The sequence below is a fragment of the Petromyzon marinus genome, chromosome 24, assembly GCF_048934315.1.
Source record: "Petromyzon marinus isolate PM22_M1 ecotype Great Lakes invasive population chromosome 24, UKy_Petmar_22M1.pri1.0, whole genome shotgun sequence".
NCBI classification, from domain to species: domain Eukaryota; kingdom Metazoa; phylum Chordata; class Hyperoartia; order Petromyzontiformes; family Petromyzontidae; genus Petromyzon; species Petromyzon marinus.
The window spans coordinates 17,172,183-17,198,663 of NC_133690.1; the positions used below are offsets into that span (position 1 = coordinate 17,172,183).

At 50.5% G+C, this 26,481-nt stretch overlaps 1 protein-coding gene across 3 annotated transcripts in view; it reads right to left on the reverse strand.

Annotated features, from left to right (window-relative positions):
- The window catches only part of LOC116945638 (N-acetyl-beta-glucosaminyl-glycoprotein 4-beta-N-acetylgalactosaminyltransferase 1-like), a 119,829-nt gene that overhangs the window by 26,008 nt on the left and 67,340 nt on the right, over positions 1-26,481 (reverse strand). For all 3 annotated transcript variants that reach the window (XM_076069473.1, XM_032960143.2, XM_032960141.2), the window contains 6 exons: positions 21,332-21,399; positions 12,441-12,519; positions 11,594-11,660; positions 10,283-10,423; positions 9,287-9,396; positions 6,394-6,494 (listed from right to left, as the gene is read on the reverse strand). In XM_076069473.1, the coding sequence (XP_075925588.1) occupies positions 6,394-6,494; positions 9,287-9,396; positions 10,283-10,423; positions 11,594-11,660; positions 12,441-12,519; positions 21,332-21,399 (566 nt within the window). The remainder of the gene's footprint in view (positions 1-6,393; positions 6,495-9,286; positions 9,397-10,282; positions 10,424-11,593; positions 11,661-12,440; positions 12,520-21,331; positions 21,400-26,481) is intronic.

The window sequence follows — 26,481 nt, forward strand, 5'->3', positions numbered from 1 at the left end:
AAGCAGGTGGGACACATTTTGGAAAGCGATTTTTCCTCAGTTGGTGCGTTGCACATTTTAAATTCCCGACTAAAAGAAATCAACCAAACTTGTCAACAACACTGCCTTCAAAAGAAAAAAAGAAAATCGGTGACGTTTCAGGCAATGGCCCTTCAGGCAATGGCTCACAGGGCACGGAAGGGCCAATGCCTGAAACGTTGCCGATTACATATATTATGTATAAAATATATTATTTTGAAGGCATCGTTGTCGACGAGTGCGTTCACGTTTGCTGTGAATTGTGTTTTTGTACCCCCGCCGCCAATGCCGCCATTGTTCAACGATTCATTCCACACTGGCTCCTGGGGGCGGGGACTGTGCTCCGTTTGGCCTGGAGAGGGCAGCACTCCATCCTCAACGCAACCAAAAACCTCACACTCGCGGGTCTCCTGCTGTCCCCGTGTGTTTACATTTGAATTCGCATCGGCACTGACAAGGCCAAATGCCTGCGTTTAAAGCGATCAGGACCGGGCACATATTCCTGCCTACATAGACGCCCGGAGCGCTTATTCACTGGAATGCCGGGCACATCACGAGTGCCAGGTTGCGAGTTCAATTCTAGGTCGAAGTTGACTCGGTGCACCACCACCACCGTTGTACCGCAAGTAAGGCAATAGGTGTGCAACAGCGCATCAAGTCAAAGACATTCGTACACTCACGATCACACGCATCGGACTGTGTGCGCGTAAGCATCAATTACTTTGGGTTTATCCAAATCGATGTTACGCTTGGAACAATGCAGTAAACATATAAAACGGGCACAACAATGAACCAAATGCCGAGAAACAACATTAACAAGAGGGTTAAAAATGAAAAATATGAATTTAAGCGCGGTCCTAAATCGTGATGATTCATCGCGTCGCTGGGAGGGGTGGGTTGTTGCACGGCTGCCTGGCTAGTTAACACCGGCTGCCTTCGTGTTCACTACGGAGCGAGCGAGCGAGCGGGGCTCTTTCTGGAGGGAACATGCAATTTCAACTCCTGGCTCCGGATCAACAACACAGATGAGCACCGTCCGACGCGTAAGTAATGGAGCATCTTGCCCTCGGAGTTCCACATCGGATTACAAACACGAGGACGAATTACAATTCCAGAGGTTAGACAGCCAGATGGGGCACGCTGCCCGCTGCTTCCCGTCCTTCTGTGATGTTGACGTTGACCGTCTCCTGTTCAAAATCCAGCTCCGATCCAAGCGACCATGCTGAACGTGTCCAACACCGCCCTTTCCCACCGGCCCACTCAGGCCATGACGGTGCGTGGGTGGCCCCGGCGGTTCGGGTTGTCTTTCCACTGGCTATTTGCCGAGTCGAGCCTCAACGGATCCGTGAAACTCGCAAGGCTCACAAGGCTTCTGAATCAAGCTCAGGAGTCGGCAAACCAATATATAATAACGAGAAGAGCAGCCATTTGTATTAGAGTTCAGTGAAAAAACCCTCAATATTTCAAGAGAGGCAATGCACTCGGAGTACGAGGCGGTGCGTCCTTAATAAATGACGTCACGAAGCAGTCCTTGAAGAGTCGCACGCGGCTCTGGAGCTGCAGGCTGCCGACCCTTCATTTAACTCGAGGCCAAGCAGGGCAAGGGGTGGCGTTAATTAATTTTCGTTTTTAACCGTTGCTTCCGTCAGTACACTTCAATATGCGACGTGTGTGACTTCACTGGCACGGCTCCGGTTCTGCAGTGGAAAATACATGGTATTGGCTCCTGAGCTACGCGGGACTGGCTTGGTACAGCCCCAGCTCAGCTCGGTTGCATTGGGAAAAGTAAAGGTTCGTCCTGGTCTTCCTTTGCTTCTCATTGTGTGCAAGAGTAGCAGCATTGGAGTTGAGCTTATCAGTCATCTGTGGCTGTTTTCATTTAGTTTTATGGACGGAGACCCCAGGGCGGGCCCAGGACATGCTGGCAGGACTATTTCGCTCGGCTGGCCTGGGAACGCCTGGGAATTCCCAAGGAAGAGTTCGAGTTTGTCGCCAGGGAAAGGGAGGTCTGGGACTGCCCCTACTCAACATGCTGCCACCGTGACCCTCACCAGGGCAAGCGGATTGAGAAACGAACGAACAATGTTGTTCTGATTTTACTATCGGTGTCACGTGAGACTTGAACGGCTATTCTGAACTCTTGCAGAGCAGTGCAGAGCCTCGTTTGTTTTAGAACGTCCCGCAGAATCGAATATGACAGAACTACATCTGAGCTCCCTCCGACTTATTTCAACCACATACTAGGATATGCACCTTTATCACAGTGCAAACAACACTGAACGTTCTTGACTTTTCTTTTGCCCTCATCGGTGACAGGGCTGAGACCACCAACTCGCTACAATTGAAACCAAGGTTTAATCTTTGGTGACAGGAACCCAGATTTGAACTCAGGATCTCAGTGACGATGGCTCATTGATTTGAACTCAGAACCACCCAGCCCAGCTGTAGATTTTCCCCACTCTTGATGTGGTCTGTCTCAGGAACCTTGAGTTGGCGCTCTTTGCAATGCAGTCACGAGTCCGATCCGTGCATTACTGCAGGGAAGACGGGCAAGTGCCCAGGCTTCCGACTCCTAAAGAAGCTCTCAAACGTGGCGAAGAATAAGTCGCCCTTTTGTTTTGTTTAGGGAGGTTGGCAGGGGAAAATATTATTTACGGCTTATGTAGCGCATTCCACGTTTGACTTGGGATCAACCGTGTCCTTAAATTGAGGAGAAAAACGACACGATGTAACTCGCAGGTCTCGTGCAGAATTTACACCAAGTATTAAATATGAAAACAGTCGCGCATCATCGTCATCATCGTTGTCGTTCCCCGTGCTCCAACAGGCATCGGGAAGGTCTTCATGACCAAAAGCATCCCTAAGGCTGCAGAAAGTCCACATTGCTATGGCAGAGGCCAGTTTATCCATAAAACAAGGTTAACCAATGTTATGCCTGTAAATGTACAGTATTGTATAAATGCTCATACACTGCAGAAACAATATCAACACGTACTTTGATTTGTCATTTGACCAAAATCACCTTCAATGTGCCTGATCTCGTCGGTTCCCGCAAACCACGCAGGACTCTCGAGGGAGCTCTCAAACGGTATTTGGCCTACTCTTCCAACGCTGGCCAGATGTCTCGGAACACAGGTGGGAGCAGCCGCGCATCACACGAACCGCACGCGACCGACCCATCGACCATCCGTGGCGTACACCCATTTACGCGGCCGGCTCGATTGAGCCGGCCGCGGCATTTAACAATCGTGCGCCGCCGATTCAACTGCCACGACGAGGGGATCGAACCTGACCGGCGGCCTCTGGGATGGGCAAGTCCAGCGCGCCGACCCGCTACGCCACAGTGGCAGCACATCCAAAATAATAATCGAGGGCCGTTATGCGATGGCGTCCCCGCGCGCTTCATTAAATAGCGCGACGCGCGCGTCTCCCGTCGCCGTCGTTCCCGCGGGGTTAAAGAAAGAAAAAATGAAGACGTCTTAAAAATGAAGACGTCTGTCTCCACGCTGCCCCCCACCCCCGTCCCCCCCCACACATCGTGACACGTCCGTGTAACCACGGGCCCATGCAGCTAAACCACACGCAGAGCACGTGGCCAAAGGAAATCGATTTTTATATATATATTTTTTTTACTTCAAAGCGTTGACATTTTCCAATAAATTAAAATTGATGTTTGTTTCAACAATTTTACAGCTGGGTGCTCAGGATTCGAGGTTACAAAAAAAAGCAATCCTAAATATAATAAAGAAACAACACACGTATAATAAATAAATAAATACCTGCACACGTATATAAACCGACGCATAGATCGGTCCGTGTCTGATTTGAAACAAAATGATTGCTGTTGATTCAAAGGTGTGACTTGAATTCTCATTTGGAGACCGTTTAACCCATTTGCTGCCTGACCGCCTGTCCACCCTGGCGACCCCGCTGACTTGCCCACCGATCCCTGCTTGACTGCTGACTGACAACGGCTGTCTCCCCGCGTATTGATCTGGCCGCCAAATGAACCCACCTGCCCCGTTTACTAATTTAACAGTGGCCTCCTCCATAAAAAAGGATACACTAATGTGTGTAACAACTAAAAATGTCCAGTTGAAAACCCGAGACTATGATTGAAAACATAAGCAAGCTTTGGGGGGGGGGCCCGATGATTATTTTGCCGCCAACACGACCACACACAAACGAGAACATGACGGCAAACGCGATACAAACGAAGCGGTAAAGACGAGACGACATTCGATACTCGATTCGGATCGTGGCCACGTTTCGTGATGGTTTGTATTTGATCGTCCTGCGGTGTACTACGAACCGGCATAACTAGAATACGGCTATCCGCTCGCGCGAGCGGTCCTGATAAACGAGTTATTCAAACCAAAAGTAAACAAGGTTGACAATTCAAATGTAAAAGCAGCATCGAGGGGAAGAGCTGTGTTTGTTCCTAAGCTATTTACATATTTGCCCTACGGTTTACAGTATTGGTAAAGGAGCACACCTTTTCACATCCTCGAAGCCGAGCCAGGTTTCCGATTAATGGCCAAAACCACTTTTATTTCACTCAAAGAAATGCGCTCGCGAGGCCATCCGGCGCGGAGACGTAGCGATAAAAATTGGCCCCGTTGTGCAGCCGCTAAACAGATTGCTGCGAGGCCGTGAGAGATGGCGACGGGGAAGGCCTTCACCGAGCAGTAGAGAGATCATGGCTGCGGCTGCTGCGACTGCCGCTAACATTATTCGGTTGTGAGTGAGTAGAGAAAGAATGGCATGGATATCCTGGAGCCAATCTTCACAGGGAACGTGTGAGGCTCGGTGTCCGAGCGAAGAACAAGGAGTGTTAGAAGTTGATGAAGAACTGGTCACTTGGGGGAGCAAAAAAACAAACCGCGAGAATTGCAGGAGCCCAGCGAAAGAGGGGAGGGGGTGTGCCCTCTCGAGCGGAATCACAACGTGGGTGACACCGAGATAGCCCGGTGGCTGGGGGGGCTCATGTCGTGTTGGGAGCGCCGAGCCGGCACCGGCGACAATCTTTGGTTTAAATCCGAGGTGGCCGCCCCCGCGACTGCTCCGGGGTTCCCAGTGGAGCGGATTGATGGCCTCGGCATGGTCGGCGAGGGCCGAAGGGGGAAGGAAAATTGTTACGAAGAATCTTTTGTCTTTCGGTTTGGCTGAATCCAGCCGTGCGGATGATGAACGTGGGAGAACCAGGTTTCTGGGGGCTGACACGGGATGCTGCATTGCTCGCCAGGAGAGTTCCAAAATGAAAAGCGATCGTCTTGCGATACGACGCCGAAAGTAGGAGTGGAATTACAGTCGAGGGAAAAAGACGGGGAAGCAAATGGTCCAGCGCGCACACAGAGCTAGGCACTGTCACCACCAGCCCGACCGTGAGCCCAGCAACACCGAATCGGGCTGGGAAAAACCGTAGGGATCACCTGCTGAGGAGGTGGCCAAGGCGGCTCAGATGTCAGGGAGCCAAGCTGGCACCGCCAAGATCCTGGAATTTCGATACCAGGCAGCAGCCAGAAATTAAGCTGCCTTCTCGAGTTGAGTGAGCTGATGGTCTCAGCAAGGCCACCAATGACTGCTCAAAAAAATCACCCCGTTGAATTTGGTCCTGCACAGTAGTTGGATAAATTCCACCTCTGAGAATTGTTATGTTAGCCTGACTTTAGCGCAATGAGCATTACTCTCAGTGGCAGAGTGGGTGGGAAACTGCTGACCTCTACCGTATGGAGCAGAGGTCACTGAAAGAGGTAATGTCCACTACCGTGGAGCGTTTTAAACTCTTCATCCCGTACCACGACCACCGGTAGCAACATCAGCGTAAAATCATGGAAAAATGACAGCAATAAATTTAATCCTGCCGAAAAAGTTTGAGGAGATCGTGAACTTAGGCGCGCGCAAGAGCACGTGCACAACCAGCCAGCCAGATCTACAAAACGCACGGCAATGATGACAACGCAGCAGGAAAAGTTCTTCGACGTCTTTTGACAAGCGAAGACGAGTTTCTTCATTAAAGCGCGGAGGCCCGGGGTCCCAGCGTTGAACGCGGGGGTCGCGTGCTCGATGAGCCGACCTTTCTGCCGCGGCAGGCTTTTTTAAAACATCGAGAACCCCCACGGTCGCGTCACCGCTTTCTCCTCGAGATCCAAAAATACGACGAGGTTAGCGCTGGGCGCTCGGAGCCCACGCACAGCCCCCAATCGTTGCGAAAAAAAATCAATTTTGGCGGTCGGCGAGCGGGCCGTATTTTCTTACACGAGTGGCAACGAGAGTACAAAAAAAATTGAAATGAATGGCTGAAAGAAAGTTAAACTGGCAACACGAGCAAAAGGGTAAATAAAAAACCTTCAAGGAGAGGGTTGTCGCGAGTACCTCTCGAGGTAATAGGCGTTCTCCCGGTAGAAGCACTTGTTTTCTGTCTCCATGTGGGTCAGCCGGGTGTAGTCGTTGGGGTAAATGTAGGAGAGGTATACCTGCACAGCAAAGACAAAGACCCCCCCCACCCCGTATAGCCTTAACAGACTGCTGGTGCAAGTGTTGTTAGCGAGCACCTATCAAGGGCCGGCACGGGTGGCCAGCCCCACGCCCGGCCGCCTTTGTCTCCCTTGTGGCGATGTTTACTAGACACCGGCGCCGGGTACTCATTTGAGGCTGAGTCGACCTAGGGGAGGCCCAGCGGAGCGCTAACCTCGACACTACCGCTCACCTGAGCAGCAGGGGCGCGCACACACAAGCGGTCGCAGGTCAGTCGTCAACCGTGGGAGCAAACAACAAGCAGCATCCTCCCTCTCTGATACCAACCTCAAAAGAGTCGCTCGTGGTAATTGCCCGAGCAAGCTCCCTTCTCAGCTGTCAGTGTGCTGCTGCTGCCGCCACCAGGTCAGTGACTTTCACTTAGCCTGCCCCGCCACTTACCAGCATCTCTCTGCCACCTGATGGGCAGGGTCAACCAAGGAGCAGCTGGACACAATAGTCAGTAGCTCGACGCAGTAGCAACAATGGTCACCCCATGGCAGGGTGAACCAAGGAGCAGCTAGACACAGCGGTCAGTCGCTTGATGCATTCGTAACAATGGTCCAGCTTATGTAAGTTTCATGCTTCTGTAATTTCATTGTAGTTGTACTATTAAACAAATACAATTTGCGGATTCTGCGTTGGCATTATCCACTTTGAGGAAGGGCCATTTTCCGAAACCTCGCGTTTTGTAAAATTGTTCCTTTTAAGGCTGCAGTGTTATTGACAAATTGTGTTGTGGTTTTGTTTTATTTGTGCTAAGATCAATCTGAATTGTAATCTGCCCACGCCAACTTGCACAACAGGAAATGTATTACGTAACAATGATTTATCTTTGTACAATATTTTCGATTTCTCACATCATAACACGGTTTATTTTTGTTCCGATTTCCATTGCTATACTTGAAATATATGTTTTCTTTTGGAATTTTAGTAAACCCAGGCCACACCATACAAACGAGGCTCATCCTCGTCTCTAAAGTTCTCACCCCGGTCGCAGAAAATAAACTCGGGACGCCCAAAATGCTGCAGTCGGCGCGACCGTGCCAGGCAAGTCGTCGGGGCTTCACCAACGCTCCCGACTCATAATCCGGATTGGACACGAAGAGCAGAGATCCCCACGACATACTCGATAACAAAGTAACGCGTGCCGACACAAAGCCTGGCTGGCCACACTGCGGTTACCGCACCGCTCACAGCCAAGGCCTGTCCACACGGGAGGCTAGGAGCTCACCGATCCACACGCTTTTTTGTCGCGCGCATTTGCGATTAGCGCGGATGGCTACGTATTGGCGAGAAAGAAGTTCAACGTACACACACTAAGGGCTCCGTCATTTTACAGGGAGGCCCAGACACCGCAGGCCATGACCAAACCAACCAGAATGACGCATTCCACCACCGGGAGTCGAACCCAGGCTGTCAGAGAAGAGGATGAGTCAATCTTTCCACACCAAGTCGGAAATGGTGTCTCAGATTGCTTGGCATAAATCTGAATTTACAATGTACACCCAACAACTACAAATATATAAACTACAAGTCATTTAGTTTGAAATAACTTTAGCAATGTACCCTGGGAAAGATAATTTTAAACTAATTATAGGCTATATTACAATGATAACGATTTGATTTTGATGCAACCGCCGCATATGCTCCCGGGGCATCTCAGCACATTTGAAAGGGCACTCCCAGTGGTAGCTGTCTCTGTGTGGCACAAGGTGACGCAGCGCCTGGCCTACAGACGAGCATTAGCCTGGCAGTAAGGGGGGGGGGGGGGCAATGATTTCTGCCGTGTGTGATCCCCAATTGGGTAAGCACTGGCAGAGCCAGTGGGGGGGGGGGTGGGATGGCACATCCCCCCCCCATGATCCGATCGAAATTAGTGATTTCGATCGGATCATTGGGTTTATTAGTAATAAATTGGCATTTTGCGACCCCCACTGCCACTGTGTAGCATATTATTACGTGCCAGGGACTCTATGAGATGATAGAACAATAATTGGCAATAAGTAATGGAAAAGCAGTTATAAGTGACTCAGAATTGTGCGCAGTTGTGTATCCAGTACACGACTTCCCTGAAGGCATTCACCTTCAGCGAGCGCGATGCCGATCACACACGGTTCGAATCCGACCCTCGATGGATGGCTGCGCCATCACCGCACATGCGTCGAATAAAAAGCAAGGGACAAGTCCTTATTTACTAGCTCCTATCATTTTTCATTGCTGGAGGGGTTGCCCCCCCTACCTGAAAATCCTGGCTCTGCCATTGTGGGTATAACCCAGTACAAGCAGATACCCCGGCTGGCGACAAGTACAGCCTGTTTCTCCTATAACGTGTGTTGTTTTCATGATGCGAATTGGATATAATGCGGTGAATTCATTAAGGAACACACTTTTTATAACACGGATGCAAATTGGATTTAACACGATGGAGTGAACGGAACTACGTCGCGCGAGTAGGAATAAGCGGTCGTACGGCTGCCTCGGCGTAGCATCACACAGGGCATTGGGATGCTGCTGGATGCTTCTTGTTCAGCCTGCGTACACATCTCTCACGTGTTATCGCGAGTTTTTGCTTTACCCTAAATTGTTTATTACAACAGGAATGTTTCCATAATGCGGCAACCTTCGAGAACGCAACTACCGCCGCGTGACAGCACAACGGACTGAATCTGCACTGAAGAGGTGGCACGGGGTGGGGGATGGGGTGAGGGTGGGGGGTGGTTGTCAATCGGAGAGGGGGGGGGGTACTCACAAACTGCAGGCCTTGGTAGCGGTCGAGGTCGTAGCCGTGCAGGAGGTACGACGGGCGGTACTCGCAGTCCGGCAGGATCCCCTTCAGCACCGTCGCCTCCACCAGTGGAGCTGCATCGCAGCGGCAAAAATGAAACGTCAAGCCGGACGAAATCGCGCGCCGGAGCCTCGCGGAGGAACCGCAGCTGAACACTGACGTATGTGCACGTGTTCCTGGTTTACAGCTGGGTGGTTTGCTCTGGGAGTCGTATCCAAGTCCTAGGATTCTACCTCGCACGATTCCAATAGGGATTCTATTGGATTCATAAGATTCCATCCAGAGCGATTCCTGCAAGAGTAGAGATTCTCCTTTTGCTTTGTAAAAAAAAAAAAATCTCCATTCACTTTCCATGGGATTCTAACGGGGATTCTGCTATGGCATATTCCTGTAATGGAGTGGGATCCCATCATGATTTCACCGCAAATCTAGATGAACTAAACTTCGGCTAAGCATTGCCAAAACCGGCTGGTCAAAACGGCGATTCTGGTCGATTGCAGATGGGAATAAATGCTACTGCAATGTAACCGTTTATGTCAAGCAGGATGTGTTACCGCATCAATTGGCTAACAAACATGATAAGCCACTTGGTTGAACTATCGTTTGTGGCCAAGTCACTTCTGAAAAATAAGCTAATAGCTCACAGGGCTTTACTTGGTAAGATAACAAAAAATTGTTGAGTTTAATTTGTATATTTTTTTTCAGTGATTTGTTTACCTTGGCTATACATTGCACTCCTGTAGTGTTTCTGTATTGTTTATCGTTGTAACGTTCTGACCCGCCTCTACTGGACATCTGTGAAAAAGCGCTTTAGAGGTCATCGGACACCTCCAGTATAAATATTCCGATTCCGATTTAATAACCAAAAGGCACCCGTGCACGCTCCAGCTTGAAAGGTTCGGGGGAGCGGAGGGTCTGGGCGAGTGGAGGGTCTGGGGAGCGGAGGGTCAGGGGTCGTACTGAGGTAGAGGGAGTCACGAGCGTCGGGGTGCAGCATCTCGGCAGAGTGGCTCGGCAGCGACGCCTTCTCCAGACCGCCCACGTGGCTGGCGGGGGACTGCGGGATGTACTCCACTTCGTTCATCTTGAACGACGAGTCGTCTACGAGGAAAACGGGGGGGGGGGGGAGGGGGGCACAATGAGAACGGCCAGGGTAATAATAACAACAACAGCAGCAGCGACATTCGCATTGACAAGGCGGGCGGGCGGAATAGCAGCCTGTAGGTGGGAAAACAGGCCCGAGAGGATGACCACGGTGGTGTCGGGAGCAGGAGGCCCGTCACCCAGCAGCGGAGAGAGCGTGGCTGACGATGGGGGCGACGATGAGAAAAAGGTAAATACGACCGGAACCGAAGGTCACCTGGTTTTATTGCAACGTTTAATCGACACGAAGGAACGTGGCACTGGGGGTGTTTGCGGAATGGATTAGAGATGGAAGGGACACGCAGAGACGCTGACAGAATGAGGCGCAGACACAGCCATGCAGCTAAAGGGGATAAAAACGTATACATTTATATATTTTACAGCCAGACAGAAGAAGTAAGGCTTAATTTAAATTACATTTTACATTCATGAACCTCTTGGAAGTGATCATATCAGCCCAAGATGTGCGGTAAGCTAAAAAACTTATGTGATATATTTAATCAGAGACAATGACTAAAGTTAACTCGTCTCTTTCCCCCCCGTATCTCAAGTGTAGTTTTAGTAGCGAATGAGTAGGAGTTCAATTTCACGTCGATTCATCGATGCGTGTTCATTCTTACCCTCACGACACACACGTTTAAATGCGGGCGATAAGTTGTCGATGAGTAAAACATTATGGGTGGACCAGTGGCTCAGTGGTTAGCGCACCGCGCGGTGAACGTGGAAAAACCTGACTTCGATTCCTGGCCAAAAGACAACATCAGTGGGCGAGCTGACAACTGAACCAGCCCATGTCACAGCCTCCCCTTCGCCAAGACGCACTGACCAGCACGGTCAAGTGTGGTCAAACATCCTCCACGACCTTAATCTAGCAGTGGAGAGGCTTTCACCTAGCAGTGAATAGAAACAAAGGCCGCACCTACTTGCAATTCGAACGCAAGCGATATGCATTGCATCGAGGCTGACGCGGCGGCGAAGAAGGGAACCGTGCAAATGAGATGCGAGAAACGAGGGACCACACCGAGGAGACGATAAAAACAAATGGATCTGTGGCGGCGACAACTCATCCGACGGCTGTGATGGGGCAAGGGGGGGGGGGTGGTGGAAATCTAATGAGGCGGTGCTTACCGGTGTACAGGGAAAGGTGTCTCGCGTCGATGATGGCGAACGTGGAGCTGGGGACGTTGAGTCGCCACTGTAAACGGCAAAAACACGGGCAGAGCTTTAATCAAAGCGGCGTGGTTGGGCACAGCGGGCAGCTGTTTCGTTTAACCATCACAGAGCGTTTGCTTGAGGAGTTTTTTTGTTTTTTCCACAGTGGCAGCGGCGGATGGAGAGTGTTGGGGCGGGGGGCGGGGGTGTGGGTGGCTGGGGCAAGAAATTAAAGCCCGGGTCAATACCGCAACGTGGCGTAATTTTCCGGGGCAGTGAATTTGAAAGGCGGCGTGCGCTTTTTAATTCGGAGCGAATCCTGTTAGCGGGGGCGGCTAACGCGACAGGGCTCAGACGCCAACCCCCACCCCCCGCCACCGCTGGTGAGGAAAGCTGGGCCCAGCTCGGAAAGGAGGTGGGGGGGGTTAAGCTTTAATTTTGATTTTACACTCGGGTTGCGATGGTTGCTTCGTCATTGAGCTCTTTGATGTTGGCAGCGGTGGGCGTTGGTTCCCTCCCTTACCCGTGAACAATCCATCGATTAGGTTGGCTTTATCGGATCCACTTGGGCTGGCAGTAAAGCAAGTAGGTTGGCGACTTGCCCATACAGTGAATTCAGTACCCATTCAAGGTCAAGAGGCCATCAAGGCCAATGCCGCTGTTGCGTCGTTTTCTACCCCAGGATCCCGCAGTTGTTCCAATGTCAGCGCCTGGTTCAGCAATCAAACCCAGGTCCCCCCTTCTTGCCGTGGGGGTCACGAGTGTTAACTCTGCGCTGACGGCCCCCCCCCACCCGGTTGTATTCTGACGTGCGAATCCTCACCGCCACCTCCACGTGGTCGGTGCCGCGGTCGTTCTGCTTGTGCAGCACCTCGAAGTAGTAGCGCGAGGAGGCGGAGAGCCTGACGGGACAAAACGCGAGCGTCAGTGGGCGACAGCGGGCGACAGCGGCCGGACCTTCTCGCGCATCAACACAAAGCCATCGGACGTTTCACATCGTTTGAGCCTCGATTTCACTCGACCTCTTTTTGAACGACGGGGTGGCCCGGTGGCCCCCCAAGAAGCCAACGCCACCCCGGGTCAGAGCACCGAGTCGCCCGGCACCGCTGAGATCCTGGGTTCGGATCCCGGGTTCGGTTTCATCAGCCCGTCATTAAACCACGAGGGGAAGGGGGGGGATGTCAAGTGGCGCGAGTCGATGGGAGTCGGCACCATCACTGATCCATCCCCCATCGATCAGTGTCAGCTCCCGCGTTCGGAGGCCGAGAGGGTCAACGTGTGGCGGCCCTTTCTCTCGGTACAAGCGCTCGTGAAAGTCCCCGTGCCGGGATTGGTCCACTCACAAATGTCATCCCCGCCGCCCCCCCCCCCCCCCCCCCGCGTCCATCTTTGTCTTCCTCTTTCCTCTTCTGCCTTCAGGTTTTCCCCAAGGTGGAGAGGGGAGCAACAATGCTCCCTGTGAGCATCGCAGCAACACGACCGCAGTGCCTCCCGCTGTCTTTCCTCTGCCGAAATCCAAGAATGTCAAATTTGGATTTATCTATGAGCGGCTAATATCCAGTAGCTTTTGGAAATCGAACTTCATTAAAATTTTACGTAGCAATGTTCCGAAAAAGTTAAGTTGTCAAGACGTGTATATTGCCTGCTCTGACAGGTGGATCAGAAATACGGACTTTTGACAAAGACAATCAAGATAAAGCTGAAAAGTTTAAAATGAGGTATTAAGACGAGCATGCTGGGAGTTCCGACGAGACCGAGAAACAAATTAATTGGAGAACACACGTTCGTCAAGTAAGTCGTATTGACTGATCAGAAAAGTAAGTAGTCATTGACAGGACACTTTTCTGGAAGCGATGATAGCTCGTGGTCAGGGTGGGTAGGCGAGCAGAGTGAGACGAAGGCGGAAGAATCACGCGGAGGGGAGGAGAGTGAGATGAGAGGGGAGAGGTAGGCAAAGCGGAGAGGTTCGGTGATGGTCCTGTGGCGAGACTAACCTCTACCAAAGTTCAAATCTTGGTCAGGGTCCGACTCAGCCCATCATCTCTCTGGGTAGCCGAGTTGCCCATCACATGGTCAAAGCCCAAAGTGCTTGCCCTATGGAGATATCCACGAGAGGAATACGGAATTTCCATTGCTGGCTAAGGAACACCAGAGGTTATAAAGCACCCACTTATTGCATCAGTAGAATGCGTATGTGTCTTTAGCCAGTCTGTTCCATCGTTATTTTTGAAGCTCAGCTTTGTCCGACTCAGCATGTTATTATTTATAATTACGCTGACGACTGTAGGAACCCATTCATTTCACGCAATCCCTTCGTGTTTATTACAGATCATCAGAACGCGTTACGGGACTTTGAAAGCACGGGAGCAAATTAAATTACATCCAATGTTCCTTTATTTAAGATTGGCGAGAGGCAATTGAGATTCATTATCTCTTCTGCGGGGGAAGACAGATGGACCTTGCAACCGGGGCCACACCTGTAGTCTGCGAAATGGTTTTCGGAAAACAAAAGGCAAGGGACTGAAGCGGTGGGTGGGGAGAGGGGGCCGGTAAGGAGCAATGCTCCCGAATTGGGATGAGCGGACATAGCTGCACAGTGTCATAAGGTGCGTCCACATTCAGATACCCTTTTCATTTCAAATGCAACAGTTCATCCAATTGCAAGGCAGGAAGCTGCGAGCAAAAAAAAAGATATTGCGTGCACACGCACGCACGCACACACGCGGTTCCCCTCTTTGGGCTGAACACCACTAACTACAGATATATAGTACGTCTCATCGTCGACATCATTAGCCGGTGCCTATCCACTGCCTGACGAAAGACGCGCAAGGGTGCCGACATCCTCCCGCAGTTTTCCGCAACGCCACACACAGGCACACAGAGACCGCGTCAGACCTGCGCACGGAGGGAGCAACGTCTCACGGCTCCGTCCCCGCTGTTTGCGTTCTGTCGGGCACCGTCACCTCCCCCTGGCCGTCACCATCGTCCCCCACGTCTGAGCAACGACGCGTCCTTCCCAAGCACGCCGCTCAACCTTCCTCGACAAGTCAACGCGACGTCCTCCGCTTTTTGTCTTTCGGCTCAACTCTGAGCGTGGCGGTATCTCCACGCCGCTCTGAACGCATTTCGGCTTTTGTCGCCATTCACTGCTGCCGGTGCCCACGTTTCTGATACGCGTGTCATATGCGGCAATATGCAATTACTGAAAGCTGTCCTCTTCAGGCACATCGGGCATGCCACTTGTCATTATCAGTCTACTCGTAGCGTTTATTATTGAACCGAAGGTGCATTGTACGCACACAGACAGCTCCTTTTGTCAGACCACGGCTGGACAATGGCCTCACCACACAGGTCAGCGGGTCCAGGGTTTGATCGCGCTACACCGCACGCTCTGGCCTCTGAGAAACTCAAAACGCCGCTTCAAATGGTGTGGAGGCTTTAACACGAAGGAGGGGGGGATGTGAGGCATAACAGGAAGGGGGGTGCAGGGGTTGAGTCGTCTCCCTGACTGGGATTTTAACTCGCAAGCTTACGATGGCGAGCTGCGTGCCGGCACCGCGACGCCCGGGTTGGCAGCGGTGCATTAGCACCAACAGACGAAAAGGTCAACACATTCGTCAATCATAGTGCCCCAACACGGGGGGATACATGTTAGTGGGCGACGTCATGGGCCGCTGGCCGGTCTTCGTAGCGAAGGGATTATGAAAAAGGGCCATCGGCCCGAAACATCGCCGATTCCGCTTCTTTCCATCTTAAAGGCAGTGCTGCTGACGATTGTGTCGAGTTTGGTGGCAGGAGAAAACGCCGTAGAATAAATGGTAAGAACGTTACAGGGAGTGACGGATTACATTTCACAACTGAGTATTATTGACATTAATAATATCTCCTTTTCAAAGTTTCACCATTGCTCAGCGGTCAGTCACCTGGTTATACACAGAAGATATGAAATGACCGATTTCTGTATGTTTAATGAAACTCAACTTTATAACTATGAGAGCTCCCGTTATCTATATATATACACGAATATAAATGGACTCTTATCTCATCTGCTTACATAATGGACAAGGGAGTGACCCGACACGTACCCACGCACGTGTTATTTGAATTAAAATGAAGATTAAAAGGAACTTTTCCAGCTCAAAAAAAAGCTGCGACGTGATGCTTGTGATGAACCACTGGGAGATGGTCATCGGGGCTGTGCGGCTCCCATTCCACCAATTTAGCCCCGGCCAATTAAAATGTCGCTGCAACAACCCAACTCTAGCTCCAACACCACTGATGCCTCATTCCCACAGTCCGAGTAATCTGCGGAGTAGTCAAAAACTAAACTATTTGTATTTTTATTCTTGGTTCTTTCAGTAAAGTCACGTAGAAGGGGTGTTGCAGTCGAAGCGTCGTGGTAATTTTATTGTTTTATATTTTTATTATTTCATTGTTTCCCTTCTACGTGACTTTACCATAAGAACCAAGAATATGAATCCCTGCAGTCACGAAAGCTTTAAATCAAAATGTATTTGTATTTTACCAGGTAAGGCCCACTGAGCTATATAGCTCTTTTTTCAGAAGCAACATGGACCACAAATGATAGCTTAACGAAGTCGCTTGTCATGTGGAAATTTATAGCAGCCAAATACTCTAAACGCGTGTTTCTAAATGTGGAGGGAAAAGCCGGAGGACCCGGAGAAAAAAAAAAACCACACAACCAAGGGGAGAACACGCAAACTCCAAACATACAGCAGGGGCCAGGGTCGGGATTGACCCCACGACCTCCTGTGTACCAGGCGAGGTAGTTAACATCTCGACATCGTGGCATTAGTCTGAGGTCCCTCCCAGTGGTAGTTCGGATGGCCTTAGTGGTCGTCCCAATAGTCCCAGAGGTATTCAAAGGTAGTCCAGGTGGTCTAAGTTATAGTCTCGGTAGTCCTGGTAGTCCAAGCGGTAGTCTGTGAGGCCTCAGGAGTAACTTTGGTTGTCCTGGCGGTTGATCCTAATACAATGCATTATTGGAATATCTGATCGATACCAGCCAAGCTCTATAGATTCGAATCGCCACTTAAATGTATAAGCAGACTAGTATCTATGCCATTTCCAGCCAGTCACAAACAATATAGCCATTGAAACATATTAATAGCCATCAGCCGTACAATCCATTGTGATTCAACTAGGCCAGCCTAGGCCCCACAAGGGCCCTCACTTCCGACCTGCCCACGACTCCGCCGATATGGGGATCCCGCGAGGAATCGTATTCCATTTGAGAGCGTAACAGCAATTCCAGGCTTAAGAATCATGAGAATCGGGATCATCAGTCACGATCAATCCACTGCTGGATGACGTTCCTCTGCACGCCCGCTGCCACATTTCATGATCACGCGGTGCAATAATCCACCTGGTGCCTATTGACGAGAATATCCCGCCACTAATGCATAGCCCTCCTGTGAAGGAGTGCTGAGCGTTTCCCGGGTGAATAATTGCACTAATACACTTATTATTGTTATCGTCGTGATGCATTCCCCTGAGTGCACTCGGGGTGCGTTAACACAGTCACGCTAACACAAAAGAAGCTAAGTGCCCAACGCCAAATGTAAACAGCGGGCAAATACTTGGAATTATATTGCGCCCATCATGTACAAAATGTCTCGCAGCACAGAAACACCATTTTAATTCTTCCACGCCTGCAATTCCCTTCAATTCAAAAAGCGTTGGTGGCATAAACGTGCCGAGCGGACGACAGTACAGTACATCGATTCACTTACCACGGGGAAATAAAAATAAAAAAACGGTTAACGATATCATTCTTCAACATCTTTTGAGAGGATTTGTAAAAAAATTGTAAAAAACATTTTCGAATTTTTTCACTCCTTAGATTCTATTTAAATCGTGCTCACGGTATCATGTCACGATTCCTATCCTGGAATCTCTCGCAGCAATCAGTGCACCACCCGGTGTCAGAGAAAGCTCCTGGAATACGACCTTGGAACAACTCCCCACTCTACCACACCTCATGACGGGCAACCCTTTCTTTCATGTCCTTCAAAGCGTGCTTGTCGCATGTCAATCAAACCAAGTGATATACTTCTCAATGTTCGGATAAGCGAAATTATGTGAAAACAATTAACAAGGTGGGGTGTTTTTTAATTTGTTTATTATCTGTCGGTGACAGATGTCCATAATAATGGTATTGCAGAGAAGGATGCCGGATGTAGCCAGCGGAAGGAGATAGGCACTGCGGTCATGTGGTGCCGCCCCTTCTCCTTGGGAAACCTGAAGACAGAAGAGCAAGACAAAGCTGGACATGCGCGGGTAGTGGGGGGTGGGGGAGTGGGGGGGCTGGGGTGGACGCATCCCGTCACGGTGGAATATCACGAGCGCTTGCACCGAGAGAAAGGGCGGCCACACGTTGACCGTTGGCCTCTGAACCCGGGAGATGACACTGATGGATGGGATTGATCGGTGACGGTGCTGACTCCCATCGACACGAGCGACTTGACACCCCCTTTCCCCCGCCCCCCGGTTTAATGACCGGCGGTCGAAACCAGAACCCAGGATCCAAACCCAGGATCTCAACGGTGCCGGGCGGCTCGGTGCTCTGACCCGGCGGCGTTGGCTCCCCGGGGGCCACCGGGCCACCTCGTCGTTCAAAGAGGTCGACTGAAATCGAGCCTCTAAGAACGCGGCTCGACTGCTGTGCGGGCCCCCCTTTGTTGTGTGTGGCGGCGGCGGCGGCGAGACGGCACGCTCGGAAGGAAAGACGTCATGAATCTCAAAGCACAAGGATCCCAAAATCTTCATTGCACGAGAGAGCGAATCCCTCCGCTTCCCCCCACCAGTAATAAAAAAGGGGGTTTCGGCAATTCATTCATTATTCATTCAGTGGCTGTGCTGCCAAGAAGGGAAAGTGTTTAACCCATGGTGTTTGCAGAGCAGTGGGGCTCCAGAAGAGACGGGAAAAAAACCCACCGATGCGACGCTGCCAGTGCCCCAGAGAGCACGTCTTCATTTGCACGTTATTATAATACAATTTCCACGATATCCTTCGCTACCACGGTGATGATTAAAAACTCACGTCAACGGTGACGCGGTGGCGCAGTTGTTGCTGTACGGCGCTACAAACCCGGCGACCCTCGTTCGATAACCCTGCCACGGCTAACATCAGTGGCGTGTTATTATCCAAACCGGTCCTGGGCCACCAACCCCTTCGGCTAATCCGCACTGGCCAACAACCGCCCACCACCCGCCCTCACCCCCTCAAGAAAGACAAAGACGTGGGGAAGGCCTTTGTAAAGCAGCACCTTGACAAAGCGCTCTGAATAAATAACTCAAGTTTCCGACCGCAAACAGCATTTGCCGCCGGTTAATTTACTTTCCTCATCATCATGAAATAAGTGGGATGGGAGTAAACAAATGTTTACGTGGGTGCGCGTGCGTATGTGTGGAGATGAAAGTGCTTGGGCCCAAACCAAAAAAAAACAAAACAACAAAATATCTGAGGGCAAGAGTTGCGCGTGTGTGATCCTTATTTAAATTAGGCAGACTAAAACACCCCTCTCTCTATTGAGGAATCATTATAATCGGCAGATGGCTGGCATCAAAGAATACTCACAAAAATAACTTGTTGTTTTATTTTATTTTTTACCTACGTGACTTTACCGAATAGAACCAAAGAGTATAAAAATAAATTTCGATTTAAAGCTTTCGTGACTGCAAGGATTCATCTTCTTTGGTTCTTTCGGTAAAGTCACGTAGAATGAGAATAAAATAATAAAATAAAACAATAAAATTCTCACGACGTTTCGGCCACAACACAAGTGGCCTTCTTCAGGTGAACGGAACAGACCTGTCGGGACGACAGAGCTTCAATGAACGTTGTTAAGATTTGTAGTGACTTTTAAGCTGGTTTAGAGAAGTGAGGTACCTTGACAAAGGGGTTTACATATCAAACAGGATAATTTAGCATTGAAATAGCTATTTCAATGCTAAATTCTCTAAACCAGCTTAAAAGTCGCTACAAATCTTAACAACGTTCATTGAAGCTCTGTCGTCCCGGCAGGTCTGTTCCTTTCACCTGAAGAAGGCCACTTGTGTTGTGGCCGAAACGTCGTGAGAATTTTATTGTTTTATTTTATTATTTTATTCTCATTCTACGTGACTTTACCGAAAGAACCAAAGAAGTATAAAAATAACTTTGTCTCGTTATAATATGCTGTTCCCATACCATTCGCCCAACTCGGGAGAAAATATTCCGCAACAAAAGACGACAACCGAGTTCATGGCAGAGTGAAAATCTTGATTAGTCCGGGTCAGAGGTCATGGTTTGTCAGGCCGCAAACTGACGTGACCTCGTGACTAAAACGGCAAACTCGAGGTATGCCAGCCATCTCCCGATTTTAATTGATGTCTCTCGCGACGCACACGTGGGAATTCAGCCCATGGCAATCAATCACCTCCGATTTTATGCAAATTACACGCAACCCGTTGCGCTCAGGCTACTGCAGCGAACAAAGCGATTTCCGCTCGCCAGCACCGATCAGAAGATCAACGCGGGCAGCCCACGAGCAAGCCACCTCAAAAGTTACCGTTCTCGTCAGATCTCGGAGGCTAAGCTGCTCAACGCTTGAGCCTGCCAAGTGCTTGGATGGTGTGAGCCGCAGTGTGCCAGCTGATGTACGTGGGGGAACGGAGGTGTGACGGAGAGGCGGTCGTGTGCCGAGCGTCATCCTCCCTCTCCCTGTGCCGTCATGGGGTTTTTCTCCGGGACACGCTGGCTTCCTGCCACGTGAAGCCGTACGCTCATCAATGTCACTGCCCAAATATCCTGAAGCTGGAACCCTTCCTAAAAATAAAGAGGCCTATGTGCCACAGTGGCGAGATGTTATCTACCTCACCTGGTGTACGGGAGGTCATGGGTTCGATCCTGACCCTGGCGCCTGTATATTTTGAGTTTGCGTGTCTCTCTCCCCGTGGTCACGTGGATTTTTCTTTGGGTCCTCCGGTTTTCTCTCCACATTTAGAAACATGCCTTTAAGAGCATGTGGCTGCTATATATTTCCACGTGATAAGCCACTTCGTTAAGTTATCATTTGTGGCCAGGTCGCTTCTGAAAAGGAGCAATAAAGCTCAGTGGGCCTTACCTGTTAAAATACCAAAAGTTTCGTTTGAAGTGAGGGCAAATTGGGCCCGAACAGGGTTCTGAATATCATGAGGCACATTATCCTTCAAAGCAAAGGCTGACAGATGCTCATACCCAACACAAGTCAGCGGTGAAAAACCTCTAAGACCACGAGCAGCTGGCTGCCCGTTTAGATAGAGCCGAGGCGTAAAAACAAAATGAACGGTCGCCTTTCGCAATTCACACCACCGTCTCCCCCAAACCACGGGGTGCGCGAAAGCTCCAAAAAACACGACCGGCTTTATCTGTATTAAGAAAGAGAAAGAGCACACATGGGAGAGAGCACACAAATAGCAAGGGGCGCGTGTGTGTGTGTGTGTGTAATAAGTTTATCTCAATGCTCACTGGGATGTTTGCAGAGGAGCCCTGACGGGCAAGCCAAGGGCAAGCGACCAGTGTGGGCGGCTTCGGTGGCGGGGTGATGTTTATTTTATCCATCGTTTTCTGAGAGCCGCCACCCACCACCACTGCCCCCCACCCACCCCTCAACTCCGACACCGTCCACCCGTCCGTGCGTGCGTGCGTGCCGCGAATAAAAATCGCTTTACCTGACGGGGCTCGATGCTTGGGTCCTGAACTTGGTGTACTCTCCCGGGGCCGTCCACTCTTTGCCTGACTGAAACGGTACGGAAACACACAACCGTTCATCGTCGTGTTTAACAAGCTCATCCAAAAATAAAAGCTACGCCACTCCACGTTCACGCCACCACCCCCACCGCCATCGCGTCATCGTCTCCCCATCTCAACGCTTCCCTTCGCTCTAAGATGATTTTTTTGTTTTTTACACCTTTAATGAAAAGCAATCCTCGTTTGCTATAGCAGGCAACGCCACCACCAGCCGCAGCACAGCGTGCTGAAATTGAACGCTGGCGAAATATACATGGGAGGGCACTCAACGTTGCAATAATGCGGCAAGCTGCTTCCGCTTATCCCAACATGGCTCCGCTACGAATGATTTTGTTTTCTCACCAAGATGGAAAGTGAAACATAAATCGACTGGCTAACCTGTGTGAGGGATGAAAAAAATAATAATAATTCACGGGAGAGAGCCAGCTGTCCCATTATATACATTTTTATGATATTCCACTTAGCGACATCAACGTTTACGATAGTAATTACTTAACTGGGCCAATTTCACACGAACACACGCCAGGCTTTTGCCCTGGCGATGTGTTTACGGAGGAGCGGCTGCCACGACGGGGTTGAGAACCAACTAACCCGCGGCCCACGTCTAACGTCAGTGGCGAGCGGCATCTGAACCAGTTGGTTCTGAGCACCACCCCCCTCCTCGTTCCACCGACCCGCACAGACCAACGTGGTGAAGTATGGTCAAACAACCCATATGACTGATGCAGAGTGGGGGGGGGGGCTTTATCTAACAGAAGATTTACAAACTGTGGTAATTGTTTCAATTTATTGAAATGAGAAGAGATCCCATTGAAATGGGATCTCTTCTCATTTCCACTCTTCTCAGTCCTCCTGTACTCAGAGCACTAAGAGTAATCTGCTTTTTATATAACAATAAAATGCCAAGATAACATCTATTGTGAGGATTGATTTTACATTCTCTAGGATTTATCGAATATTCTGTCAAAGTAATTAAACGACTGTGTGCACAAATTGAAAAGTTAGAGCAATATTAAATTAATCGTGGTGTCTTCTGTATTTGTGACCCCCACCTCTTCAGCGTCGCTACCTGCGATTACGTCTTCCAAACTTCTTCCGCCGTTTGAATTCAACGTTTGTTTTTCTTACACGGAAAAACTACAATGCTTATTTAGCCAGTTACCCAGCTAGCTTCGGTGGCAAACGGCCCCGCAGCCTCTAACAACAGAGTTACTCGGAATCAGAATATGTATTTATACTGGAGGAATCCGATGAGTTATAAATCTCTTTTTCATAGATGTCCAGTCGAGGCACGGGGTAAGAACGTTACAACAACAAACACAGAGTTACAACAACACGCGATAGTTGTGCAAAGTACCAGAAAGGTAAACAAATCACCCAAGCACACACAACTACAACACTAAACCATCCCCATAAACTTCAACAAAGTGGCCCATCATTTGGAAATGTATAGCAGCGAAAGAAATCTAAACACTCTAAGCGCATGTTTCTAAAAGTGGAGGGCAAAACCGGAGGACCCGGAGAAAAACAATCCATGCGACCACAGGCAGAGAGAGAGACGCAAACTCCACATACACAGGTGTCGGGGTCGGGGTCGGACCCCGATCTCCTGTACACTCGGCGAGGAAGATTACATCTCATCACCGCGTGGGGTGCGCAGAGGAGCTCAGCCAGCAGCCAGCAAGGAAACTCAAGGCATAGATTATGTTTTAACCTTCGAACGAATCATAGCGTGGATTCATTTATCAAGACAATGGCTCGCAAGTTTTATTTGTATGATTGTCCTTCATAATAGTTTGTCATGGGCATTGATGAAAAAAAAATAATCACGGAGGGTATAAAGATCCCGTTAAACCTTTCTAGCTATGTGGGCTTTCAGTTAATATGAAGGAGCCCTCGTTCCTAATGACTTGCGCAGCAAAAACGCCTCACACTATACCAAAGGCTTCATTGAAGGAATACTTAATAGCTTAGTATGTGGATATTTGTTTTGCATTTAAAAAATAAAAGTACAAGGTCCCCCTGTGCTGTAAGTCAACATAAATGTAAAAACATCCCTTTGACTGTAGCACGGCAGGGGGCTTGGGCTCAACTCCTGAGCAAATGGTGTAAATTCCACATTCCTATGGCATGGATCTGTCTCTGCATAGCACGCCCACTGTTGGCTTTCTACATCTTACGGACCTGAGAATAACGACGACGATCACGATGTCAAGTGCGGCCACACAATCTATACGAGTGATATCATCAGTGGACGGTACTATGCTGGTATGCGAGCCGAGATACACTCTGGCCATAAAGCAAGTCTAAACCTGGCCAATAATCTTTGACGGTGCAGATTTACAGTCTGAATGGGGGGGGGGGGGGCAGGGGAGGCATTCGTGAACTGTAGCCAGATAAAAATACGACGGGGCCGATGGGAGAGAGATTCAGGCGTCAAAACAGATGGGAGAGACGGCTGCCGTTTTTTTTTTTGGGGGGTGCAAAATGTTGCGAACGAGGCTCTCCGCACCCCGCCCCCCCTTGCGCCGCGTCCCCCCACCCCGTACGCATCTCAATCGGGTCGCTCGCCAGCTCCGGCCTGCGCTACGTTGCGATGCACGCACGGGACCTCCCCAGCACGGCCCATTGATTAAAGTCACCACCCGCCACCCCCCAAACCCTCCGCCACTCCCCCCCCCCCCCCCGTTGACTCAAACCCTCACAAAAAGGTGGCGGGGGGGGGGTTCTCAAATTGCCTCTTGTGCAATGAAATGGGCGACCCCTCGCACTCCCGGGCCTCGACGGGGAATAATGGGGAGCCAAACGCGCACGGCAGGAAGCGTGCAAGCAGCTCGCTCGTTCAAGTCGAGATTACACGGTGTCGCTGGTGGGGGGGGGGGGGGGAAAGGTCACGGGAGAAATTGGTCACGTGATCATTTGGGGACTGCATAGCCACCCCTTCTGAGTGTTATTTAAGCGTCTACAATTATGAACTTCGAAGTGAAAGAAAGAAAAAAGTCGTCGATTTCCCCCACTTAAATGAGTACTTAGGCATCACATGCCCAGCCGATGTACACAGCCCCCAAGCCTCGTGGTGGAAATTCTTAAGTTTCTTTGGCGGGGAAAAGTTTACAAATAGGACAACCACTTTATAAGTGTTTTTTTTTAGGTTGGATCGCGTAAATATAAATGTGTCGTTAAACCCGCCACCACCCGTAACAGCCAATTAGTGAGGTTTGTCACGTAAACAGAACGTGCCAATTCGTTACGAGTACAGCACACCGGTGTGATGGAGAGAGGACAACCACTGCTGACTTTGCCACAAAAGTGGTATCTATTTTATCAACCCCAGAGGGGGGGGATGATGGGCTTAGTCAATCCCCAGCAAAGGAGCTCGCATCTGGCTCTATTCCAAATGGCTCACATGGCCGAGCCTAAACAGGCTGAGTGGCTCTCAGCAGATGCAACTCTCTCATGAAATCGTGGGGGGGGGGGGGGAGGGGGGGGGCTTCTACACAACCGACCAATGTGCTTGTCAGGAAAGGCAAACCACGTGATACCATCTCCTGAGAGGCACTGCAGCACAATGTCATGACTCCTCAATATTTAGCAATGCCAAGCCCAGAAGCGGTGGCCTGTGCAGAGAACATAGAGACCGTAGAGGTTGGACAGGAGACACGGCGACTACGACATGACGTGATGACGACGACGTGATGACGACGATGAGATGACGACGACGACATGCCAAGACGATGATGACGACGACGAGACGACGATGATGACGATGATGACGACGAGATGATGACGACGAGATGACGATGACGTCGATGATGACGACAATGATGAGATGATGACGACGAGATGACGATGATGACGACGATGACGACGACGATAATGACGACGATGATGAGATGATGACGACGACATGATGACGACGATGACGATGATGACGACGAGACGACGAGATGACGACAAAGCAGAATCCCCAAAACAGGATTTTAACCGGAGGACCGTCCGACCGCTCTATGGCTGGGCCAGCTGGCCGGCACATTGAGACATCGCCGACGCCCAAGCAGGCTGAGCCTGCTTGGTGCCTGGATGGGTGACCACGACGCAGGTCAGGTCGTCACATGTGGTCGCGGGGCTGGGTTATGTTATGGCCAGCAGAGAAGGCAGTGCAGACGAATCAATGTTTGCACTGCACTTCTATGCTCCCTCGTCAATACTCTGTCCTCACCAAGCCAAGCCGCACAGACCGGCGTGGTGAAGTACGGTCAAACAACACCCCCACCAACCGTACGGCGCGGGGAGGTCCTCGTCGACAAACGGGGCTCGCGCACCGTGTGCGCGTGAACCGATCCCGCTGTCGGAATCGCGCGTGCATTGTTCACTCGGGGATTCCGCCACTTCTCCACGCGAAGCGAAGGGAGTGTTGTGGTTTCCCATTTCCTGAAGAGAACGTGACACCGGAGCAAGCAGCATCCTCCCCTCTCTCCTGCCACGTGCCCCCACACCCCTGCAACCCCCCCCCCCCCCGCGTGAAAGGATTTTCACTTTCAGTTTTGATTTTTTTTTTACAAGTCGACTGGAAACTCCTGAAGGCGAGAGACAAAGCGACTGTAAAACAGATGCAGGTCTCCATGGCAACCAGGCCTCCTTCCTTCCCTCCCTCCCTCCCCCTTCCACCCCCACCCACCCATTACTCCCACGTCAACAAACGAGTCGCTGCAGTGCAGGGACGCTGGGTACAATGAGAGCAGGAGCAGGAGAGAGTGAGCGAGCGCGGCGGCGCCGGGCGACACTTTTCCCATTGGCGACGGGAGTGAGCCCCGCACGCAAATTAACCACCCACGCCGCGGGTCGCGTCCCTCCGCTCCCCCACCCCCTCCCAAAGGATCACACGGTGTCCTGGCAGATAAAGTCGAGGGCAGCCCTAATGGAGCGGTCGCGCTGCACGAAGAGCTCTCCAAAGATCGTTGCGACGATTTTGCCTTTTAATGGATGACCTTTAATGGGTGGCCAAGGTTCTGGCAAAAATGTTGACTACCTCGCCCGATATGCCGGAGGGCGTGGGTTCAATCCCGACCAT